The sequence below is a fragment of the Salvia miltiorrhiza genome, unplaced genomic scaffold, assembly GCF_028751815.1.
Source record: "Salvia miltiorrhiza cultivar Shanhuang (shh) unplaced genomic scaffold, IMPLAD_Smil_shh original_scaffold_252, whole genome shotgun sequence".
In the NCBI taxonomy this organism is placed as follows: domain Eukaryota; kingdom Viridiplantae; phylum Streptophyta; class Magnoliopsida; order Lamiales; family Lamiaceae; genus Salvia; species Salvia miltiorrhiza.
Genome location: NW_026651510.1, coordinates 1 through 24,249, shown reverse-complemented (window position 1 = coordinate 24,249; position 24,249 = coordinate 1). Strand labels below are relative to the sequence as shown.

The window sequence follows — 24,249 nt, the reverse complement described above, 5'->3', positions numbered from 1 at the left end:
AGAAAGCTTTTATATATTTGGAGTGATTTTACAATGCTAGAAGTATGCAATGCCTCGAAACGTGAATACAATGGAAGGAAATTACATATTTATAGGCGAAATCTAAACTAGGGGCATCATCTTTTCCTCGATCCTTTCGCGTGCTTCCCAAAGGTAGATCCATCGTTTTGCAAATTCACGTGTAGCATGCTTGGTGATGACATCAGTCGAGATTATTACGCCAATAGCCCCAACTAATGGTAACATTTGTCTTATTCGACAAGGTTGTTGCTAATAAAGAGTGCCACCTAGATCTAAGTTAATTTATTCACCATCTCTTAGTTGTTGATCAATGTTGATAGAGGGCCAACCAAAATCCCTTTGTTGACTCCAGTGTAGACTCGTGGGTTGTTGTCTTCTCTTGGTACCTGCAGAGATTCATTGTTGATTCACATTCGTTAGGACTGACATATGAGGGATTTCTCAAGCCGTTCAACGTTCAACAAAGTAAATAATAAATCATTTATGTTAATGTGTTTTCAAGCCCAACAACCCTACGTTTTCATCAATAAGCATTTTCATTCATGGGCCACACAAAATCATCCACATCACTTATTTTTAATAATGAATTTTTTATACGTTTAAGACTCGTTTGGTATGCAGTATGGGATAAGGTGTGATATGTTTGATTGAAATGTCTTTTACTATATGTCATATTAATATCATGTTTGATAAAATGTATTAAAATATCTGTAAAATATAATATGTTGTTTGGTACGATGTATTAATATTATATAAAGTTAATACTAGTTATAATTAAGATTTTTATTACGTATACCACCTCTGTAAGTGGTATACATAATCCCTCGAATCAGTATAATATTTTTGGGCTTTTTAATTTATAAAGGGTCGTGTATTTCGTATTACTTCCTACTAAACAAGATATTATGATGTCATAAATATATTATACACCCTAATCATCTGTACTAAACGAGCCCTTATTTATATATAAAATGTGTACATCAACTTTTATCTACAATCAAAAGTCTATTCACATCATCTCAAACCTCATAATCAATTTTACCAGCGACATATCTAAAATCACACGCATCTAAATCATATTGAAAATCCCTTTTAGTATTGATAAAAGCTGACATGGTCCTACTATGTACACGTGTTGGGTCAATTCAAATTTGACCTAAATCCGACCAAAATCTAACTCCTAACTCAAATTCGACTTAGACCTGATCCAAACTCTTGATTCATGAGCCATGAGAATTGGGTTAGCTCGAACCCGATCTAAATCCAAATCCGTGTTAGATTCGGGTCATATTGACTTTTGCGCAACGGCTCTTTAATATTTGGATAATGAATTTCATATATAGTAGCCCAATTAGAGTATCCACAGTAGAGCTCAACCAAGGGGCTCGAGCCTACCTCGGCGAGCCCTGTCGCGCTATTGAGACCAGGCATGACAGGAGGCTCGAAGAAATGAGCCCAGCTCGAAGGCGAAGAAGGCATGTACATGCTTGAACGCACGTATTTTAAAATAAATTGATTTTTTTTTAAAATTTCGGTTGTTGTTGTCTTCTTAATTCAACAATGTCGTTAAACGACTCTTTTTCAATTTATTTATTTTTGTTTTTTTAAACCAAATTTTTTCTATAAATATCAATTCATTTCACTCATTTTTGGTACAAAATTCATTCTATCTCTTATTTCATTTAGGGATAATTGCATGAAAATACACAAACTTTGCCAAAAATCCATATTTGACGCGAAGTTAGGATTTTACATTTTAATACACCAACTTTCGTTGTTGTCCAAATTTGACACAACTTAATTCTTAAAAATTCAAAAAACAACCCCTTTTGTAAATAATTATACAAAGACTCACTTATGTTATTATTTGGGACATTTAAACCAAAACAAGATATTTCCTTATGATGTTTTCTTTTAATCTTTGATCCGCGCCTAAAATGGTTTAAAAGAAAACATCATAAAAAAATATCTTGTTTTGGTTTAAATGTCCCAAATTATAACATGAGTGGGTCTTTGTATAATTATTTATAAAAAGGGGTTGTTTTTTGAATTTTTAAGAATTAAGTCGTGTCAAATTTGGACAATAACGAAAGTTGGTGTATTAAAATGTAAAATCCTAACTTCGCGTCAAATATGGATTTTTGGCAAAGTTTGTGTATTTAGGTGCAATTTTCCCTTTCATTTATTATGATCTTGAGGTCGCCAGTGAATTACTTTATCAAAATTACTTTGCCCCTAATATGCTAGAGGTGAAACTGTTTATGGACGATGTTTTTAGACGAGAAAATCCTTATTCTTGTTCGGCTCTGAGAAAAGGAGCAGCTCAACAATGTCATACATTCAATTTTAGAAAATGATGAGACGAAAAATTTACAAAGCCATTTTATAAAATTTACTAATATGAAGTGGATGACTTTATAAAGAATTGACTCTAAAGAATAGAGGCTCTGTGGCGGGGATGCTGTTAAATACCATTTGTATGTCTCTCAAACTAGAACAGTTAATTACAATCACCATCTACATTACTTTAACTGACCGCCACAAATAAAAAATCTTACATTTTAATGATGACATGCCAAATATGACATGATTAGCATCTAACATCATACATAAAACAAACATAGGTGTCACCAATCTCAAATAGATGTTCCTCAATGATGTAGTCATAATTCCTCATTTAATTTAGATATATACTCAATCCGTCCTAAAAAAATTGCCATAGTAATTATATTTAAGTGGAGATTGAGTTCCACACCTTTTTATAAATGATGAGAGAGAAAGTTTATAAGATCATTTTTTTAAAAAAAGTTACAATTTTCAGGGACGATTGGGGTGTTAATAAGAAGTATGCATTTTTAAAATTTAAAAAAGAATTAGTATTTATACGAAAAATATAATTAGTTACTAATATAAAGTCTAGGTAGGTAGGGGCCCCGTCCTATCCGGTTTATGCATCATAATATTTTTGGAGGCGTTGTTAACGAAGTCCAAACCATGGAACCAAAACAAGAAAAAAACTAATAAAGCTAGCTTTTAGGAATTATTAGTATGTAATTTTATTATTTATTCAAAGTGTATGGTCACCCAAATTGAATAACTAAATAATAATAATAAACAATAAATTCTAGTCATTCATATTGGTCGATAGATTTAGATGTAATAATTGTATAACAACTGATTTTCTTTTTCAAAAAAAAAAAAAAAAACTGATTTTCAAATTTCCAAATACAATAGACGTCCATCTTAATATTGTTGCACGGTCAACTAACACAAATAAATCATTTAAAATGAAAAGCGAAATAAAGTGCGATATGTAAAAGTAAAAACTTATACTATTATTTAATTTAATGAATTATGAAGTGAAGAACTCAGCTAAACGGACTATCTGAAGAAAAGAGTAACGCCGTTAGCCCTATTCTCTCTTTCTAACCCCTGACTTTATATTCCTTTGTAACATATCTTCTCGAATAATAGTTGAATATTGCAATTTAGTGACCATCATTCATTTTATTTTGAATATTTGACTCGAAAAGAACTTGTATTATAAGAAATAAGGTAGCTATGCAATAATTAATTATAATATGCAATAATTAATTATAAAATAATTTTAATATTCCCAAAATATATCTAAGTTTGTACAGAATTTTTGATATAAAAAAGTGTAATAAAAATTAAACCAAACTTTTATTTATTAATCAATCACAACATACAATACGTATTATTTTTAATTTTTAATCAAAAAGAGGGAACAGCTAAAACGGACGATCCGAAGAGAAACCTCAATTGTCCACTTTTCTCTCTCTAAAACCCACCCAAAAAAAAAAAAAAAAAAAGCCACAGCTAAAACGGACGATCCGAAGAGAAACCTCAATTACCCATTTTTCTCTCTCTAAAACCCTCTTCTGTCTGTGTCTATATACTTGCACTATTCCTTCTCTCTCTGTACATATCTTCTCCTTGCAGACTCAGTAAAATATTCTTACAAATACTATAAAATAAACCCAAAAATTAAAAGGAAAAGGCGTGCTCTGTTTTTTGCCTCTCTTCTTTTTTAATAATTCTGGTCTTGATATCTTAGCTCACGATCTCCCAGTTTAATTGCTCAAATGGAGACAATTTAGAAGTACTCGACCCATCAGGTATAACACTTCCGATTTTGTTTTGATTTTTTCGTTTAGCATTTCTCAAGAAACAAGAAAAAAAAAGTCTGGATTTTTTCTAGCTTTGATCCGTGAAACTGAAGAATAAATTTTGGGTTTTTCTGTTTTTGTTGTTTTCCACAGACCCGTGTGGAAAAATAAAAAGAGAAAAAAAAAAAACTGTCAAATAAAGTGAAAAAAACGTGATTCTCGCGAAGGCGTTTGATCATGGCCGTGGTGGAGAATGCCGGTGCTAACGCGATTACGTCATCGAATCGCGATAACGACGCCGCGGATCACCACCAGCAGTCGACGAACAAAACCGCGGCGGCGGCAGTGGCTAACGGCCAGTCAACAAAGCCCGCTGATCAGAGTTTCCTTCTGGTGCCGCAGAAGATACCTAACGGCCACCATCAGCTGCCCGTCAACGGAAATGGGGTCTCTTTGGAGAAGAAGTTGGATGGGGAGATAGATGATGGAGGGGAGGGGTTTAAGAAGGAGATGAGGGATTTGGAGGAAATGCTGTCCAAGTTGAATCCGATGGCGAAGGAATTCGTGCCGCCCTCCCTCTCAGCCTTCGGTGGTGGTGGCGGTCCGCACAAGTTGCTGGTACCCCCACATGCTGCTGCGGTTGCGGCGGCTGCGGCGGGGCATTTTGGGTTCAACGCTACTGGTTTTGTAATGCAGCAGCAGGTTAACTCGGGAGTTCCCACTGCCAATTCTTTTAGAAGGGTTGGTATTTTACGTGATAAATATTTATGATCAATGATATTATGTGTTGAATTCTACTTGAAAGGTTCTTTTTGGTATTGGTATTTTTTTCTGGTAAGTTTCTTTTGTTTTGGGGTCTGAGTTATCATGCTTATGTTGTAGACTGCCTTTTGGCTTTTGATTGGTTGCTGAAAAATATAGGACTATAGATGATGAGAATATGTTGGGTTTAATGTAGTATGACATGGGGTAATTTGGTTCATGGATTTGTTGAAGCCCAAATTGTCTGGATATGAAGAAGTGCAAAAAATCAGATATTGGTTTTTATTTACTGTGAGTTATTTCATGATTACATATTTTTGTCCTGCCATTGTCGTTCTCTCTTGTTTTAGTCTTTTGAGAGGCTGTTTAGTAATGATGATGGTGTTGTTGATTTGTAGAAGAAAAATGGCCTTGTTAATGGAAAGCGGAGGATGAATAGCCGAACGAGCATGGCTCAAAGAGAGGACGTGATTAGGCGGACGGTGTATGTCTCTGACATTGATCACCAGGTAAAGAGAATCTAAGTTGAGGTTTGTTTATCATTAAATTCCTTTACAAATGTATGAACTCTGGTGTTTCTTGTGATGAATGTAGGTTACTGAAGAGCAACTTGCAGCGCTTTTCATTAACTGTGGACAGGTAAATATCTTTTGGTCCTCAATATGAGTACTAGTTAAAGCATTCACAACTAAATTGTTGTTCTAAGAATTGTTTTCCATGGTTTTGTGATAGGTTGTGGATTGCCGTGTTTGTGGTGACCCCAATTCTGTTCTTCGTTTTGCCTTCATTGAATTCACTGATGAGGGTATGCACATGGTACCTTTGGTGTGTATTTTATTAAATAGCTAGTCTGCTCACATTGTCACTTACTAGCAGAAGGGGCAAGGAATGCTCTGAGCTTGGCTGGAACTATGCTTGGTTTTTATCCTGTGAGAGTGCTACCCTCCAAAACTGCAATTGCCCCTGTTAATCCAACATTTTTGCCAAGGGTAAGAAATTTTCTGTTAAAGCCCTAGTTAATTCAATAATGACATGCTGAGTGCTGCTGTTTTGTGAACTAGTCTGAGGATGAAAGGGAGATGTGTGCAAGAACTATCTACTGCACAAACATTGATAAAAAGGTATTTTGGTTTTCAGAATTCTTTTCGTGCAGTGTCAATGAGCAATTTCTGGCCTGGTACTAGTGATTTGTTGTTGCTTGATGTAGGTCACTCAAGCAGATGTCAAACTCTTCTTCGAGTCTATTTGTGGAGAGGTTTGTAGCTGCTGCTCATATGATACCCTTGAACAACTCATTTCTTGAAATTGTAAATCATGAAATGCATCTGTTGACTCAGGTTTATCGTTTGAGGTTGCTCGGTGATTATCATCATTCAACTCGTATAGCTTTTGTGGAGTTCGTGATGGTAAGAACAACAAGCTTCCCAATCGTTCTTGATTTGTTGTAACTTGATCATGTTAGCTAAATTTAGTCTCCTTCTGAAGCTTTTGAGTTTCCGCATAGCAATTCTGGTGCATGAGAAGTGATTAATTTCTTGCCAAACTTGACATTCCATGAGAAAATCTATTTTACATGCTTGTTGTAACTTATAGTATACTTAGCAACAGTTCTGCTGAGTGCTGATGTGTTCTTTAGTCTGGAATTTGTATAAGGAAACAATGTTGGATCTATTAGAGTAATTTCTTTTATCTATTATGTCAAACATTGAGGGCACCATACCGTAGTTTGACAGAACATAACTTCTTTATCTATTATGCCAAATCAAGGTGAAAGTATCTTGTTGATTCATGGAGCATTTTGTTTGCAGAAATATATATAAGCGGACAAGTTATACAGCGTTTAGCCTGTGCCGAAACTAAAAGATGTGCTCCTGTCAGTTCAGCTTACATGACATCAAATCTCCTATCAAATTTCTCCTTTTGTTGAATAAGTCGCACTAAAGGCTAATAAATTTATTCTTTCAACTTATTTGCTCTTAAAGTAGCAGATAATCAACCTTCCACATATTGTATTGCATAATATCTTTTGCAAAACTTAGAGGCCTCTTGTTGATGAACTTTTCGATAAATCCCACATTGCCAATCCTCTTCAACATATTAAAGCATCATTCACTAGTTAATGTCATTTGATATGTAGACGAACTAATAGGAGTATGGAAGTTGGACATGCTATAGAAGTTACCATTATGTTTCTATTTTTGTTATATATGAGCTTGTAAAATACCTTGCTTTATTGTGCCATGCTCAACCACACAAATTTGTTTCGACACGTTTGGTTCACAAAAGATGCAGTGCTGTTGTTGCCCTCTTGTTGTACATGTTTTTTCACTTTTTTCCTTGTTCTTCAGCTTTTTAATCTAAGAAGCTTCTTCTAGTGTGAGTCGGACAAATCAGGAAGCTGAAAAACAAATGTTAATAGTCAGTGAAGAAATACTTTAATGATTGCTTGTGTTTGATAGTTTTACTCATAACTCATATTTGGGAGTCTATAATAGTCAACCATGATATCTGTTTGATGCAATATAGAAACATTCTCTTAAATATATCTGTGATTTTTACTGGTGAGATTTTGCTTCATGTCAAAGGTAAAAAACTTTCGGGATGATTATCCTGGATTGTGCTGCATATGACATTAGCCCTGCTCCTATGTTTTTCCCTAATTCATTTAAGGATAGAAGTATTGACTGAACAGAGCTTCAGCTGAGAGAGAAGTTCTGAATGAAAGAATGGCTGCTTGTTAATTCGGAAGATATGCTATGTTATGTTTAGTGTTGTTATAGGTTAAGTTAGTTCGTTTTCTTTTGTTGTAGTTGACTTTTAGCATTTAATAGGCTCTGATTTCCAATAAGATTTTATAAAATTACATCGGTAAATTTAATAGCTTTTCCATAGCCGTGAATTGGGTTAGTGAATTGGGTTCATTATTAATACTCCACCCGTCTCACAAAAACATGAACATTTATAAGTGGCACGGATTTTAATAAATGTTAGATAAAAGTGTATTGTAAGTGGATCACACTTTATAAAAAATAGAGATGAAAAGTAAAGGAATTGTGTTAGCTTAGCTTTCTTCATATAGTAAAAGTGAAATCTTTCATTTTGCATGCCTAACATGGATAATGCACCAATTTTGAAATAAGCCCACCTCTTATACACGCACTGATACCTGGCTGCTGAAAATATGAATTTATGAGCAGTTGGACTTTTTTTTTCTTTCACAAAACCACTTTGTTTTCCTTGAGTTACATTTGCTACTGAATTTATTTCATAGGATTATCTTCATGCTCTCCTTCCACTGTGAACGATTACATTTTTGTAACTTCATTCAGGTTTTACTTTATTCTCCCTCTTGATTTTATTATGTTGAGACATGCAAATGTGATTCATTTCTTAGCTGATATGGATATGTTTCAATAAGTTAGCCATGTGTAGTTTCTTTGATCATAGAACTATTTTAGTCTGGCCATTTCCCCCTTCTTATGTTGTTTCCAACTAAGGGCGTGTTTGCTTTTTATCATTCTAAATGGAGGGATGATATAATGAGGTATAAATTTATCATTTAAAGTGGACCACATTTTTTATATAGAGTATCTTGTTTGGTTTGAATGATAATATATTTATCCACTCTTCATAAGGTGGTATAAAATTATACCACCCTCCCTTAGGTATAAAATATCCATTTCCCAAGGAAAAAGGTGCTGCCCCAAAATTTATACCATCTGCTCGGATTTTTTATTACGTCAAAGAAAACGAGGTATAAGGTGGTAAGTGGAGCTTATCCCTTCCTTATACCTCAAAGCAAACACACCCTAAGAGTCCTCTTGCTATATTTTTGGGATGGCTGTGCATTAATTTCCAGTAATCTTTACATGTTAAACGTGTGGTGCTTCTGGAATTTGTCTGTCCTTTCGTGACACATTTTCTCAACTTCAGATTTTATATTCTGCTAGTTGCAAGTTCATGAGGCACCAGCACCCTTAAATTTGAATTTCACGTCTTTACAACACAAAAAAAACTGACCCCGTGCTGGGGACATGATTGTCATTTTCTCTTCGTCTAAATCTGCACAAGTCGTGCTATTGTGCTCTGTTTTAATGATACTTTGTCTATGAATTGTTTCTTTATATATTAAACCTGCGATCGGCATCAATGTTTGATGCAAGTGATCTCCCCTTTGGTAGGCCGAGAGTGCAATAGCAGCTCTAAACTGCAGCGGAGCAGTCTTAGGATCACTGCCTATAAGGTTTGGATCTCTTTGTTTATGCATAGTTTCTCCCTGTGGTAGATGATTAATCCGAGATCTTGGCACTTGCAGAGTTAGCCCATCAAAGACTCCTGTCCGACCCCGTGCCCCTCGCCAATCCATCCACTGAGAGCTGATCGCTGATGAGCACCTCGATAAGTTATATATACATAGAAACTGATACTTACATGGTATCTATGTGTTTTTAGCTTTTACTTTTCACTATGTCTGGTTCAGATGTTAAGCTTGTAGAGTACGACCATTTTCGAGGCTTAATTATGCTGCAGTGCTGCACATTACGTTGCGTCGAGCTTAGTAGCCAGTAGTTCCCCACACTACTACTATACTTTTCCCCATGCTTCTCACTTGGAAGTTTTAACGATTCTCGTTTCCCAAATTTTGTTGCGTTCCTTCGTCCTTTGGTATTTACCGATGCTTGGCCTTATATAGCGCGTAAATTATTTTCCCTTATGTTGGTTATCAGCAGTAGATTCATCCCCATTCATTGTGTTTTAGGTCATAAATTGTTGGTGGAGTTGTTAAGAACAATGAAAAATGAAGTTCTTGCTTTCTTGCCTTGTTTGATCTGGGATGGCTTGTCAAGGCTGTTGCGATAGTAGTTTCTCTTTCTACTAGATTTTGTGTTTGGTCTTATCGTGTCGTGTTATAGTGCGATGGCTCACACCATTTTGTAGAATGCATAGTGCGATGTCGTGCTATTATCATAACATAATATAACTCAAAATTTTACAGGGATGAATATTATGATGACATGATATAACTTGCTGCTTATGGCCAACAAACTATTTTAGTATAAGAATAAATATTTAAATCATAGAAGATCCAACTTTCTAGCCCATTACCATTAAGGTGGGTTGATTTGTTGTTGGCATGCAAAATGCATCCGTGAAAACTTCTCTCTATAATACTTTCTTCTTCTCGTTAGTAATGTCCTATTACTTTTGGGTACAAAAACTAAGAAAAGTATAATTAATATTCCCTCCGTCCATGAAAGAACTTTCTTAGAGGAAGTGGCACGGGTTTTAAGAAAAAATATTATTGAATGTATTGAGAGTGGATAAAAGGTAGTTGAGTGTATTGGGAGTGGTGAAAAAATGAAAAATAAGAGTATTATAAGTGGTGGGGTATAGTCCAAAAATAGGTAGGAAGTTCTTTTGTGGACGTCCCAAAAAGAAAAGATAGGAAGTTCTTTCGTGGACGGAGGGAGTATATAAAGTGAGTTGGTGAAAAATATTATTAGATTATCTTAAGTGAATTGATATATAAAGTGAATTGGGTTCATTATTAATACTCCACCCGTCTCACAAAAACATGAACATTTATAAGTGGCACGGATTTTAATAAATGTTAGATAAAAGTGTATTGTAAGTGGATCACACTTTATAAAAAATAGAGATGAAAAGTAAAGGAATTGTGATGGGGTAGTGTACCAAAATATAAATATTTATATTTTTGTGAGACGTCCTAAAATGAAAAAATATTCATATTTTTGTAAGACGGAGGGAGTAATATTTAAAAAGTGTTAATATATAAGAGTAGCCACTTTTATATAGCAAAAATAAATTTTACCCACTCAAATAAAAATAAATACCCACTTTTGTGTTAAAGGACTAAATTACCCTTCTATATAAATGGGCAAACCTTAGCCTCATCTCATTCTCTCATTTCTCTCTCTCTACACGCTCTTTCATCTCTCTCTCTCATTCCTCCCCCCCACCAGCTCTTTCTCTATCTCTCTCTCTCACATAGAGACGATCGAGACGGCGGATCGACTGGAGCACGGCGGTGGCGGCCATGGCGACATCGGCGTTGCCGCCGCGCGTTCCTCTCCTCATCTCCAATCTCGGCGTCTCTCTCTCCTTCTTCCTCTATCTACACGCACCTCCGCCGCCGTCCGCCCCCTCGCCGCGGTCAAGGCTCCGGAGAAGGTCATCGATCTCGGCGATCAGATCTCGAGCCTCACCATCGCCGACGATCAAAAGCTCGACGATCAGATCTCGACGCTCACAAGTTCGACGTCTCCGCCGCGTCGTTCGCCCGCGTCGCGGCCACCGCCGCCTCGCTCTTTCTCTTCTCTCTCTCTCCACTCTCTCTCTCCTACGACGGTCGGCGAGAAACGCATGCGCTGCCGTCGATCTCCCTCTGCCATCAATTTCCAGTTTACTTAACGAATGAGGCGAATGTGTATAATTTTCATGTGACTTATTTTAAAATTGTTGAATTTGAGGGGAGTTTTGGTGAATTAGGGGATCAGCGAATTGTTGCAGATTGACTTGATCAACAATTTCTTCGAGTTAACTAGGAGATTATTTAGATTATTTGAGGAAAAATTGAATTCAATTTGATTTTAATAAAAAAAAAATTGAAGAAATTGATGAAAATCACGCAATTTTGTACAAATGTTCTTGAAATCACAACCAAGTTTATGAATTCACAACTAAATTACCGGTGTTGGTTATGAATTCACAATTGAAACAGTGTTGATCGTGAATTCAAGTTTTATTGGTTGTGAATTCACAACTTGAAATAGTGTTGGTTGTGAATTCACGCGAATTCACAACTAACACTATTTATAGTTGTGAATTCAAACTTTAAAACTTGAATTCACAACCAAAATTAATTTTGGTTGTGAATTCAAGTTTTAAAGTTTGAATTCACAACCAAAATTTATTTTGGTTGTGGATTCGTGGGTATTTGTAAAATTTTTATATGTAAAGGTAAATTGGTAAATGTGGGTATTTTTTAAAGTTTTTATTTTAGTGGCTAATTTTTAATTTTATTAAAGAAAAGTGGGTATTTTCAAAATCCACTCTATTTAAAATAGTTATTTTTTTAATATGAAATATTATGAGTGGGACGTACTCCTAATATAGTAATTAGAATATTACTAATAGGACGGGGAAGTACTGGCACATAGCCAGCACTATTGAGTTTAGTCATTTGCATGTATAATAAAAAACTTTTTCAAAACCAGTCATTTGCAGATATAATAAAAAAACTTTTTCATAACCATCAGGTAAAATTAACATGACACTATAGATGAACTAGGATCTTGATTTATGGGCTTCTCATTTAAATAATTACTATTTTTTTCCATGATTGGCTTGGTTTAGTAGTTTGATAGGTATGCTGCATTTTATGATCGGCCTCGGCCCATAATCGAGCCGGGTCGGAAAAGAAAATCTACGGTAGATTCGTGGTCGGGTCGGGTCGGGCAATTGGGAGCTTACCCATGAGAAGCCTGCAAAAGTCATTAATTAAATCATTACAAAGTGCAGAATTTGTGGAAAGACGAATCTTTGTCTCTTCACAAGTCATAATTGATGTCTTGTATTCTTTCTCTTGTGGTGACAATTTTATTTTAGTGGAGAACCCACACATAAAATAAAAATTAGAAATAAATCAAATAAGGGTATAAAATAACCATCTAGAAACACCTATTATAATAATTATATCTGACAATGAAAATTGTGTTTGGCCACTCAACATTCTCTCTTTTTGGGGCAAACAAGATTTGGTACCTAAAAGAATCCAGAGGATCAACTGATCCTTTAATTTTCACTTTTACCAAAACCACACCATTCTCAACTAAACCTCCACATAAAACAATGTTACCAGAAGACGCAAATTAAATAGTTTTATGGTTATAAATTAATATTTTTCTTCTTGTTGTCATGTTTAATGTTAATTTCATTACATTATATGATGCCAGCTAGGCAGCCCCTTTCATTTTTCATTATTTTTAATAGAAATCCCCAATTATAGAAGTTCTCATGGGCTAATCCTAGCTGTAAGCCTGCAAGCAATTATTTCCGACACATTTTGACATAGAAAAATCAATTTATATACTTAGGCTAGATTTACCAATGTGTCAATTCCCATGAAATTTTAACTTGAACAGTTTCTTTATAGGGTTAATTGCATCAAAATACCTGACTTTTTTCCAAGTTTTGGTTTTTTGACAATCTTTTTAATTGTAGCAAAAATTTCAACGAGCTTTCAATTTATTGCAATGTCCGTCCAGGAAAAATTTCCGACCAAATTAAATATGAGTTGGCATTTCTAATGCCAACGTGGCATCAGAAATGCCAAATCACACCCCATCCTCCTCCCACGGCGCCCTCTCTCTCTCTATTCCCCATCCCCCTTCCCAGTTCCGCCTCTCCATGTCGGCTCTCACCCTCTCTCTTACTTCCTCCAGATCTGCCACAACTGCCCAGATCTGCCACAACCGCCACACCATCGGCTCTCACCTCCGTTGGACGCTTCTCCTTCCCCCATCTCCCACCGAGAGAAAGGAATCGAGCGGCGGCGGCGAGTTCGCCTCAACCAAGAGATCCCCTCTCTCTCACTTCCTCCACCGCCCTCACTGCGTACACTTCGCCGCAGGAAAACCTCGCGCGGTGGAGGTCCCAGAAAAAGTCGGTCCTCACTCGCCGGCAGTGGGGGATGGGGGAAGGGGAAGCGAGCAGACGGAGGTCCTAGAAAAGGGGATCTAGGGTTTCATAGGAGGAATGGGGATGAAGTCTGCGGTGGCTTTAGGTGTTTGTCGTTGAGTTAGAGAGAGAGAGAGAGAGGCCGAGAGAGATAAGCAACTGAGGTTGGCTTCACCCGACCACTGTAGTCGCCGGATTTTAGATTGCAGCGGCGAGAGAGGTTGTGTCTGGGCGAGGAGTTCTTACTGTGTGTGTGTGCTATGAGATGGTGAGATGTGGAGAGAGATGAGGCGGAGGAAGATGGTGGCGGTGGTTGCTGCCGCCGAGAGAGATGGGGGAAGAGAGAGAGAGAGAGAGAGAGGGTGATGTGGGAGGGGGTGTGATTTGGCATTTCTGATGCCACGGCATTTCGGCTGCCAACTTAGATTTAATTTAGCCGAAAATTTTCCTCGGACGGACATTGCAATAAATTGAAAGCTCGTTGAAATTTTTACTACAATTAAAAAGATTGTCAAAAAATCAGATTTTGGAAAAATATCAGGTATTTTGATGCAATTAACCCTTCTTTATATTCATTTTTTTGATCTAATATTTAATTTTATCAGTGTTACTTATAACTAAGATATAATCACCATAACCAACTAAATTGGCAAATTAAAACTTTAGGTAATTAATGCAGGAGGGCAACCCTAACAAACAAATTCCTTGGTGTGTATTGGAAATTAAAAAATTCTAAACTTCAAAAGAAAAAAAAAATTCAACTTTAGTAGTAATTATTATATGCCCAAATACTGTATTACTTATGAACAAGTTGTAGTAACAGGACCATCCTAGCGTGCATGAAGCATTAGTACACAGTGCTTTAGCTGGTTGTACAGTGAAATCAAATAGGATGAGCCACCCCCTTGCGCCATCATCCACTAACCCATCTTGTTTGCATGCGTGTTGACAATTTTTATATTAAATCTTTCACCAACTTTCCCCTTTCCCTCTTCCTCATGGAACTTATGCAGAAAATTTATCTTCTATCTATTTATTTATTATGGGCATTGGATTGTTGTTGTCAGCTTGCATATAAGAATCTCCAAACCAAATGCACCACTCTTGCGTTTAAAGATTCCTAAAAATTATTAGCTTTTTTTAGACATATTTTTGTGGGTTAATCATGGGATCATGCCTCAAGTTACCAATTCGCAGAAGCAGAAAAGTTTTGCAGGTAGTGAAAGATGGCAAAGTCATAGAATTCAAAACAGCAGTTGCTGTGAAGGAATTGCTCGTAAACTTTGAAGGTTTTGGGGTGCAACCATCAACAAAATCTGGCATGTTTTTGCCTCCAAGCTATGAGCTGCAGTTGGGAAAGACCTACTATCTTTCACCCTTCAAATGTCGAGCTTCGGCGGCGGACGGCGCCGCCACGTCGGCGGCCGTGAAGAGAATAAAGATCGTGATAACGAAGAAGCAACTGGAGGAGCTGCTGTCCAAGAATATGAACTCATCATCAACTGAATGGAAGCCCAGCCTCCTACCCATTCCAGAAGAAAATGAATTCATCAACATCTAGTATTTTGAATTCCCCCATGAAAATGTAAGAAAGAATTAAACTAGCTTTGCAATAGATATACTCTAGTTCAGTTGTACTAATCTTGCTCTCATGAATAATTTCTCAGGAAGTCAAGAATTTGTAAATCTTTTTTATTGACAGATCTTTAATTTACACGCCATGAATTTACAGACAAAAATGATCAACCAGTAATCTCAACATCGACTACTTTCCTCTCGACTTTAGTCTTAGGCACAGAGATGCAGAGAACTCCGTTCTTCATCTCCGCCTTCACTTTTTCCTTGTCGCAGTTTTCCGGCAGCCTCAGCCTTGTGGCGTAGGAGCTGTAGCTCGACCACCCATCGTCGCTTTTCCTGTCTCCCTTGATCACCAGCACGTCATCTTCCACGCACACTCTCACATCTTCCTTGGACAATCCGGGCATGTCGAATCTCATCCTCACCTCATTCTCCTCCTCGCTCATGTCCCAAGGCCATCGCGCTTCCGCCGCCGTGCCGGGGTACGTCATCACGTCGCCGAACAGTCTGTCCATCGTGTCCAACATTTGACGCATCGAACGCATCGGCGACACTCTGTCCAGCAATCCTGTTATCAATTTTTTCTCATTGTTGATTAGTTGCGCGAAGTTGAATGAGAAGATGAGTAATTGAATAATCAATGGTGTTATGGAGTTAATTTTGCCCTAATTTCATATTCAAATCACGGTTGAATTGAATACCGCAGCGATTGAGATTAGATCGCAGGTAAAGAAATGAACTCACCAAAAGGAGATAATACGTCGGCAGCCAGGCGCCGCGGGCGGCGTTCGACGGCGGTGCGCTGGTCATCACCGCCGCGCTGTCCGCTGGTAACATGAACGTCGACGGCGGAGTCTTTGTTATCTCCGGTGGCCTGAGCTCTGACAGACGACGACGACCTGCTTTTTGCTAGCTTACATGCCGAAGGGAAGAATGCGGAGCAAGGAACGACGGCAGCTCTGTTTGTCGTAGCAACAACGCTGTTTGATGAAAGCGGAGAGAAACTCAGAGTTCCAGTCGCCATTAAAGAGTGAAGCAAACAGAAACTATAGAAGAAAAGTAAGTTTTGAATGATGGAAGGGAAGAATGCGGTGTGATTGAAGTGGGTTTGAATGGGAGTGTATATATAGAGCGAGAGCGGAAGTGTGTGGATGCGTCTTGCGAAATCGTTGTGTTTCGTCAGTTTTCTTGAATGTTCTTGCGGAATTTTTCATGCAAGATTTCTCCATAAATTCATGATTTTGCTCAATATTTCTGCTACATTCGCGAATTATCTAAGTGGTTGGGCCTTTTTGATTGGGCTAGGGCCTGTTGATGGGCTTGACTGAAAATTGGAGGCCCAAATTGTAGCGTTTATTTATTGGGAATTTTGAGTCAAATTGTTCTGGCCAAGAGATGGAAAAAGTCACAAGCCTCTTTTTCATGCATAAACTACAGGATTTAAATGCAAGTTAAACATTAATTAATTATTCGGGTTCCCTTTTCATAATACAGGTTAATTACGTGCCACTCCACAGCCCAATGGCTCTAAAATGAGCTCTAATTTTTTCATTTTCATTTTATTCCATTTTAATTCCTCAATTTTTAAATTCAATATTTCACTAAAATTAAATTTCAACATTACATTAATTAAAATAAAATACAAGAAATAAAAATATTACAATAGTTAAAAATTAGGTAACAAAATTAAAAGAATAAGAAAGTTTAAAATTTTAAACTTATAAAAATCAAAAATAAAAATTAAAAGAAAAGATATTAAAAATAAAGAAAAAAATATGAGAAAATGTACACAAAAGAATAGTCAAATTGATCATAGATTTTAAAAAATATACACAAAAGAAACGTAAGTTAATAAAAAATTGGTAAACATTTAGATAAGTCCAAAAAATAAAAATAAAGAATTGGTAGAAAAGAATATTGAGTATAATATCAACGTTTGAAGGGAAATAAAATGGACCGGCCACCATACCCGTATTGAAATTGGTTAAATAATCATTTCAATTTCGAACTTACTAATATATTTGCCAGAGGGGGAAGATGCCTTATTCTAAATTTCTAATGATGGAATTCCAAAACTTTTATTTTAGGGTGCATAACCATAAATGAGATTTACATTAGACATGCAAGCTCTCAATTACCTATCACTGTCCAATTAAAATATAACAACAAAATGCAGAAACCTTATCGTATGGTATACTACACAAGTTACTAAAATAAAATATTGTTATCATTTAATTTGTCCACTGTAGCACATCACCACACGATATTATAACAATGATAATAATCCACTGTTCTTGAAAATTTGACACCCATACAACATTTCAATTTAAAATTTTCAATTTAAAATTAATTAAAGTTTTTTTTGAATTTATTGTCTTATTGGTTTTCTTAGATTGCCAATTTTATGATAGAACATCGGACGTTTTTTTCATATATAAATTACATAAGTAAATAAAAAATTTAAAGAACAAAATTAACTATACGAGAGAATAATTAAGGCAATAACTTTCAAGAGCTCTCGATCAATTTTATCTCCATATTAGTATTAAAATATCAATTCCAAACACATTCTAAAACTAGACCAATATCAAACATAAATATAAATTATAAAATTGAATCTTAATTGCAATAATTTAAATTGAATTTACAACAATATTATAAAATTGAGATTTAATATGTAATTATCTCTAAATTAAAACAAACAACAAATCGAGTAAAACAAACGTAATAGAAAAACAGTAAAAAATTGTAGGAAAATATGATGCATATGGTGTTGTGTTGTTCATCTCATGATGCTCATACCAAAGAAAACAATCTGGTTTGTTGATCCCTGCAAATGTCGATCCCCATAAACAACAGTGTTCCCTAATTCCTACGCTTTCTCTGCCATAAATCATTATCTACCATGTGGAGTTTCTTCAACAACACCCAAATAAAGGATAAAAGATAAAAAAAAAAAAAAAAAAAGTAAGAAAAAAAGAAATTGCTTCTCATATTTTTATCCTTTCAGCAGCTTTCACCTCTCTCGAGAAAAACATATTCCCTCATGCTTGTCTCCACCTCTCTCTGACGCATCTAACATCCAATTCTACTCTACTCCTTTCTTTACAGTTTTCATTTTTCTCATACTACATTTTATCCTTATATATATACCCTAATTTTCCAAATTCAGGTCTAATCACATAGTTATATGGCGGATTCGGGGGGAGGCTGAAGCCCCCCTCCCAATTTTTTTAATATAGATGTATATTTTATATATCTATATATATATATATGTATATAAATAAGAAATAAAAGAAAAAATATAATGCATTATTGGGTTAAGTACCAAATATCCCCCAACGTTGGGGCCCCTATCGCGTATAGGACCCTATAGTCAGGGTAAGCGCTGTTTACTACCTCAACGTGGCTAAACCTAAGCAAATCCCCCCCCCGCGTTTTAACGGTGCTTAACACCGTTAGTTTTTTAATTTTTTATTTTATTTTTAACGGTGCAAATCCCCCCTCTACCTCCATCGTCGCCTCCACCGCCACCTTCACCTTCACCCCCACCTCCAGGTTCCCCACCACCACTGCCGCCCCGCCTGCTCCTTTCTCATCTCCTTCGCCGCCGCCGTCCCCAGACATGTTCTTCCCCAACCTCCGCTGCCGCTTCCCCCACCACCGCCAGCCATGCCTTTCACCGCCACCAGACATCCCTTTCCCAAACCTCCCGGCGTCCCCCTCTCTCTCTTCACCGTAGATCCTCCCCCAATCTTCCCAGTAGCCATTGCTAAACATCCTCCCCCATCTTCCCAACTGTAATACCCCGATTTCTTCTTAATAGGATTTCACGAGAATACTTGAACTTAGAATAAGTAGATTCTCGCCCGGATAAATTATTATAGTTCTTTTCGAAAAAGTATTCCTTTTAATAATTGATTTTATCAAATTATTTGAAGGCAATGTGCTTATATTTTATATCTCATTAAATTATTTTGATTTTGGACTTTGTAAACAATTTGCAAAGGGTCTCTTATTTTAAGAAGCCCACTTTCTCATTAAGTGGACCGAACATGTATATATATAGATATATGTGTGTTTTTGCATGAGTTTTTAATCAATTTTTGGGGCAGTAGAATTGACACATTACATTGTTATCAATTAGTTTTAATGCATGATAGGGGGTAGTTCCACGTCCCCAGTCTTCTCCCATAAAAATCCTCTCCATACTTGTTTCAGTTTGACACCAAACTACAGATTTCCTCCACTAAATTCTTTACAGCCTCAACACAATTTCAATTACATCTACAAATCCTCTTTTGCCATCAATAACAGCTCAAAATCGCAGCCCTGCAAAATTTACTTCATACCAGAACTCATTAAGGTTTGCTCAGTACACTTCTTCTCAACAAACAATCATGTTCATATACCACACATATAAGATGAATAGCATACATGAAAGATCATATCTTGTATTTTTGATGTACATATGGTTGTTACAGAAACTGCACATGAAAAAGAAAACAAGTTTACAGAATGTCTATGGATTAATTGAGCCTTACATGTATTTTCTTTAATCTTTCGCTATGTGTTGTTGATGTGGGAGTCGAGTCGAGGCGAGTCAGGGCAGGGGGGGAGCGAAGGCAGCGGTGCTGCTGTGGTCACCGCGGCGGCGCGGTTACTGCTGTTGTCGCCGGCGTGGCTGTCATCGCGGGATAGAGTCGGCGGCGGCGGCGGTATTTCGAGCTGCTGGCCGAAATTCAAAGGGGAGGAAGAGGCGATTTAGGGAGAATCGGAGATGGTGGTGATGAATCGCGGCGGCGGTTGCCTATTGGCGCCGTCCGTTCGTCGATCGGGAGAGAAGGTGGCCGAGCGACGCTGCTGCTGTGCCGCGACGGCAAGGCGATGCTCCGACTGCCTCTCCCTTGAAATCGAAGGAAAGGGTTAGGGATTTTGGGAGCTTCTTACATTTGGGTTCTGTGGAATCGGAGGGAAGGGGGAGATGAGGCTGAGAGGGTGAGTAGGAGGAGGTTGGCGGCGGCGGTGGTGGTCCTTCGCCGTTGACCGTCCAACCGAGAAAAAGAGAGATGGGAAGGGTAGATTTGCAGATTTTGGGGATTTCCTATTTGAGAGAGAGAGAGAGAGAAGCAAGATGGGGAGAACGGAGAGGGGGGAGAGTGAGGCGCGACGGCGACATCGCTGTTGTCGCCGGCGATGGAGAAGTGGCGAGGCGACTGGTGAGATAGAGATGGCGGAGAGAGGAGGAGAAGGGGATGTGTTCTGGTGGTGAGAGGGAGAGGGAGAGGAGGCGTAGAGAAGGAGAGATAAGGAGGGGTTGACTTATGAAATTTTGGGCTTGTTTGTTTATTATTTTTGGGCCTATACTTTTAATTCAAGTTGGGCCTTATTTTCTTAAAGAGTTGGGCTGTATGTTTGTTAAGATGTTGGGCTGATTTACATTCTTTAACTCAGGCTTTGCTTAAATTATTTAGTCGAGTCCTCAACCAGTTGATTAATTTTTAATAATGATTTAATGGTCTGATTAATTAGACTCTATAATTTGAGTTTGATTGATTATTCTTATGTGTATAATTATTTACTTTATGTGATCTTGAGATATGATATGAATTTGCATAGTGAATAATGCAATAAAAGTATTTTGATAATTTCGATTTTTTTAGATTTTCAATTGAGTTTTGAAAATCCGGGCGCAGAATATTAAGATTTAGCAGCTTTGTAGAATCGTTAGCTCATGCGATATTTTGAGACCTATTAAGATTAGATTGTCTTGTAGGTCCACTTGAGAGAAGGAATTAGCTTTGCTTTTACAAGAAGAGAATTGTACATCTTTTATCTACAGGCTTGTTCTATCGAGGTGGGTTTTTATTTTCCAATGTATGTTTTGAGTTATTGGGCTCTAAATTGTTTTTATGCAAATGCAAATGAATGTCCATGTTAAAATGATTTTATCTCTCTATTGTTTAAAGTGCTCCTATGTTCTCTAACGATCGGGTCCTAGCCGGCGTAGCGATTAGATCGCCCTGGTTAGGATTGTGTACACACAAGGGGGTATTGTGGGCTGCTCCCACTTGCCTCAGACTGTCAGACTTGGGCTGCTCCCATTTCTGAAACATGCATGGTAGTGGACCTCTGTGGGCTGCTCCCACAAGTTCACATAATAGGTGAAGCACCAGTAGAGAGAAGACTGAAAATGGATCCACAATTTATTTTATGTATGCATAGAATGCTTTCAAATATTTATATGTTATACTGTTCATAGCATGGATTATTCTTTTAAACGGATTTTTCAAATGTTTTCAAATGGCTAAACCCACTGAGTATACTAGTACTCAGCCCTGCAATTGTTTTCAAAACCTTTTGCAGGTTGAGCGGCAGATGGTGTCGTGCGAAGCTGAGGGAGGGTGTTGCTGTATTCCCAAATGAATGTCAAGAATAATTTCCGCTGCCATAGTATTCACTAAGATGGATATTATTTGAGATTAATTTTTTTTTATATATATGAACTCCTGATGTTATCGCTTTCCTAGCGATTATTCCTCTCATATATTATTTGCTTAGTACTAAATGTTATCTTTTTGTCTCAGACCTCCGAACTTTTGATCCTGGTTGGGAGAATTTCTATCTAAGTTGTCATATTTATTATCCTTCAATTACGAAATTCCTTTATTATGAATGTGTCACCCAAATCTAAGGACATATCACCTATTTTATCCGAGCAAAGTCTAGAAATCCCATTAAGTAGCACGTTTCCTATTCTCCCGGGAACGAGGGCTGTCACAGATGGTATCAGAGCGAAAGTTCTTGGCTCTGAGACCGCAAGTTCATTGATGTTGAGTCTAGGATAGCATCTCTAGACTTCTAAAAGTTTATACAGCAACCCTCAGCTCGTCGTCACACTGCCCTCAACCAAGGTATGTTAATCATGTTTTCAAAATGTTTACTGAAATGCATGCACCAAATGAATATGTTATAAAACATGTTAAGATTGAATATGCACTGAGATAGAACATGCATTATGATTGAACATGCATTGAGACGGAACATGTATTGAGACTGAACATGCATAGAGACGGGACACGCATTGAGACTGAACATGCACTGAGACAAAACATGCGTTGAGACGGAACATGTATTGAGACTGAACATGCATTGAAACACAGCATGTATTGAAACTATAAACGCACTGAGACTGAACATGCATTGAGACAGAATATACGTATTGAGACTGAACATGCAATAAGAATGGATGTGTTTTGTGATTGAATGCATTGATATGAATTGTGACTGAACATACACTGAAGCGGATCATGTATGGAGACGTCCGTACACTGAAACGCAACATGTATGGAACCTTAACATTTATTGAGACTAGACATGCATATATGATCATGAATTTGAGATTGAAATATTTTATCATACAAAAGTATGTGCCCGACTTATTTTGAAATGAGGAAATGTTGCATAAATGATTAATATGCAATTTATTACCATGAGATGATTCAACCACTGCATGTTATTACATGTGAACCTAGAAAGGATATGATGACAGACTATAGTCGCTTAGTGAACTGATGAAGGATGTCTTTAGATTTCTATTTTTATGACCAACGGATTTTAGAAGACATGAACAGATTAAGAATAGAAAGGACTATACAATGAAAGCACTGAACATAGAATGACAGAACATAGAAAGTATAGAACGGTAGAAGCGTAGAACATAGAAGAATAAGGCATAGAAAGTCGGAATACAAAAGTTAGAATATCAAAGCACGATACATGAAAGGATGACTTGTAGACAGCCAACGATCGTTTCAGACAATAGAAGGATCCTTATGTCACCAGTATCACAGTTTTTTTTTTATTAGAAAGAATGAAGAAGGAGTCCAACATTATTAATTGAATGCAGAATGGCTGGAGAAAGAGGAAGAGGGCCTAACCCTGAAGAACATGTGCCACGAATTATACCAGAGCGTAGTGTGGAAGAAAGGTTTCGCAAGCATAATCCACCAACTTTTGATGGCCTCGGTGATCCTCTGGATGCCGAGAGATGGGTAAGAGCTACTGAAAGGATACTCAACCATGTTGGCTGTGGGGATAGGGAGAAACTAACATGCGCAATTTTCCAACTTGTTGATGAGGCTGAATTCTGGTGGGAATCGGTGCGACGAACCTTGACCCCTGAGCAATGGGAGGCGTATACGTGGAACGATTTTAAGGAAAGATTGTATGAAAAGTATATCCCTGGATGCTATAGGAAGAAGAAACAGGATGAGTTTTGGAATTTAAGACAGGGAAATATGACAGTCACTGAGTACGACCGAATGTTTAACCAGCTTTCGCGATATGCTCCGCATCTAGTTGACACAGACGAGAAATGTGCAGAAAAGTTTCGTCAAGGTCTGCGGCTCGAGATAGCCGTTCCACTAGCAAGTCAGGGAACATTGACGTATGCTCAATCGTTGAGCAGGGCCTTAAACATCGAAGCAATACTACCAAAGGAAAAAGAGAATGTGTCAGCACAAGCACAGACCCAAAACTATGGAAAAATGAAACGTAAATGGGAAGGCGGAAATGAAGGAAACCCAGGAAAAATGAAGCAACCATGGAGAGGAACTCAGCAACAACAAGGACAGGCTGAAGGAAAGCCTTTATGTCCAACATGTCAGAAAAATCACTATGGTGAATGCAAGATAGGCTCCAATGATTGCTTTAGGTGCAAGCAACCAGGGCATTTCGCCAGAGACTGCCCAAACAATAATGGAAATATGGGAATTTCACAACCTCAGAACTTTGTCCCTCAAAGGCAGAATCAAGTACCAATTGGTAATGAACGACCAAATCAGAGACAACCTGCACGTGCTAGGGCTTATGCTCTTAACCAGCAGCAAGCGGCTCAAGCACTTGAAGATTTAGAAGGTACAATTGTCATAAATTGACGTATCTATTTTAACATGAAGAGCTTCATACTTTTATATCTCTCCATGCATGTGAATGGTATGGTGGTGGAAGTTTTCAAGATGATATATAGAAATGATAAGCAAGCATGACAAGTTGG

At 37.3% G+C, this 24,249-nt stretch overlaps 3 protein-coding genes across 11 annotated transcripts; 2 read left to right on the top strand and 1 right to left on the bottom strand.

The window, feature by feature from the left end:
- The first annotated feature begins 3,780 nt into the window (after nucleotides 1-3,780).
- Nucleotides 3,781-9,553, top strand: LOC131003652 (polyadenylate-binding protein-interacting protein 12). Of its 7 annotated transcripts, none has more exons than XM_057930183.1 (11): nucleotides 3,781-4,160; nucleotides 4,305-4,892; nucleotides 5,312-5,422; nucleotides 5,508-5,552; nucleotides 5,646-5,718; nucleotides 5,790-5,902; nucleotides 5,975-6,034; nucleotides 6,121-6,168; nucleotides 6,251-6,319; nucleotides 9,095-9,156; nucleotides 9,229-9,553. In XM_057930183.1, the coding sequence occupies exons 2-11, from the start codon at nucleotides 4,389-4,391 to the stop codon at nucleotides 9,284-9,286; spliced, it is 1,143 nt and encodes a 380-aa protein (XP_057786166.1). In that variant the 5' UTR covers nucleotides 3,781-4,160; nucleotides 4,305-4,388; the 3' UTR covers nucleotides 9,287-9,553. The 7 variants fall into 7 exon arrangements, with proteins under 7 accessions (XP_057786166.1, XP_057786173.1, XP_057786171.1 ...); XM_057930186.1 differs by having other exon boundaries at nucleotides 3,785-4,160; nucleotides 4,305-4,853; XM_057930184.1 differs by having other exon boundaries at nucleotides 3,860-4,160; nucleotides 5,315-5,422.
- Nucleotides 9,554-15,291: 5,738 nt separating this feature from the next.
- LOC131003656 (small heat shock protein, chloroplastic-like) lies at nucleotides 15,292-16,433 on the bottom strand. The gene is made up of 2 exons (XM_057930203.1): nucleotides 15,936-16,433; nucleotides 15,292-15,759 (listed from the first exon to the last, which is right to left on the bottom strand). Exons 1-2 carry the CDS (start codon nucleotides 16,213-16,215, stop codon nucleotides 15,356-15,358), a joined length of 684 nt encoding a protein of 227 aa, XP_057786186.1. The 5' UTR covers nucleotides 16,216-16,433; the 3' UTR covers nucleotides 15,292-15,355.
- Nucleotides 16,434-19,016: 2,583 nt separating this feature from the next.
- Nucleotides 19,017-24,230, top strand: LOC131003659 (uncharacterized). 3 transcript variants are annotated; one of them, XM_057930205.1, is made up of 3 exons: nucleotides 19,030-19,557; nucleotides 20,968-21,048; nucleotides 21,558-24,230. In XM_057930205.1, the coding sequence occupies exon 3, from the start codon at nucleotides 23,102-23,104 to the stop codon at nucleotides 24,128-24,130; it is 1,029 nt and encodes a 342-aa protein (XP_057786188.1). In that variant the 5' UTR covers nucleotides 19,030-19,557; nucleotides 20,968-21,048; nucleotides 21,558-23,101; the 3' UTR covers nucleotides 24,131-24,230. The 3 variants fall into 3 exon arrangements, with proteins under 3 accessions (XP_057786189.1, XP_057786188.1, XP_057786190.1); XM_057930206.1 differs by lacking the exon at nucleotides 20,968-21,048 and having other exon boundaries at nucleotides 19,017-19,557; XM_057930207.1 differs by lacking the exons at nucleotides 19,030-19,557; nucleotides 20,968-21,048 and adding an exon at nucleotides 21,055-21,406.
- Nucleotides 24,231-24,249: the final 19 nt, after the last annotated feature.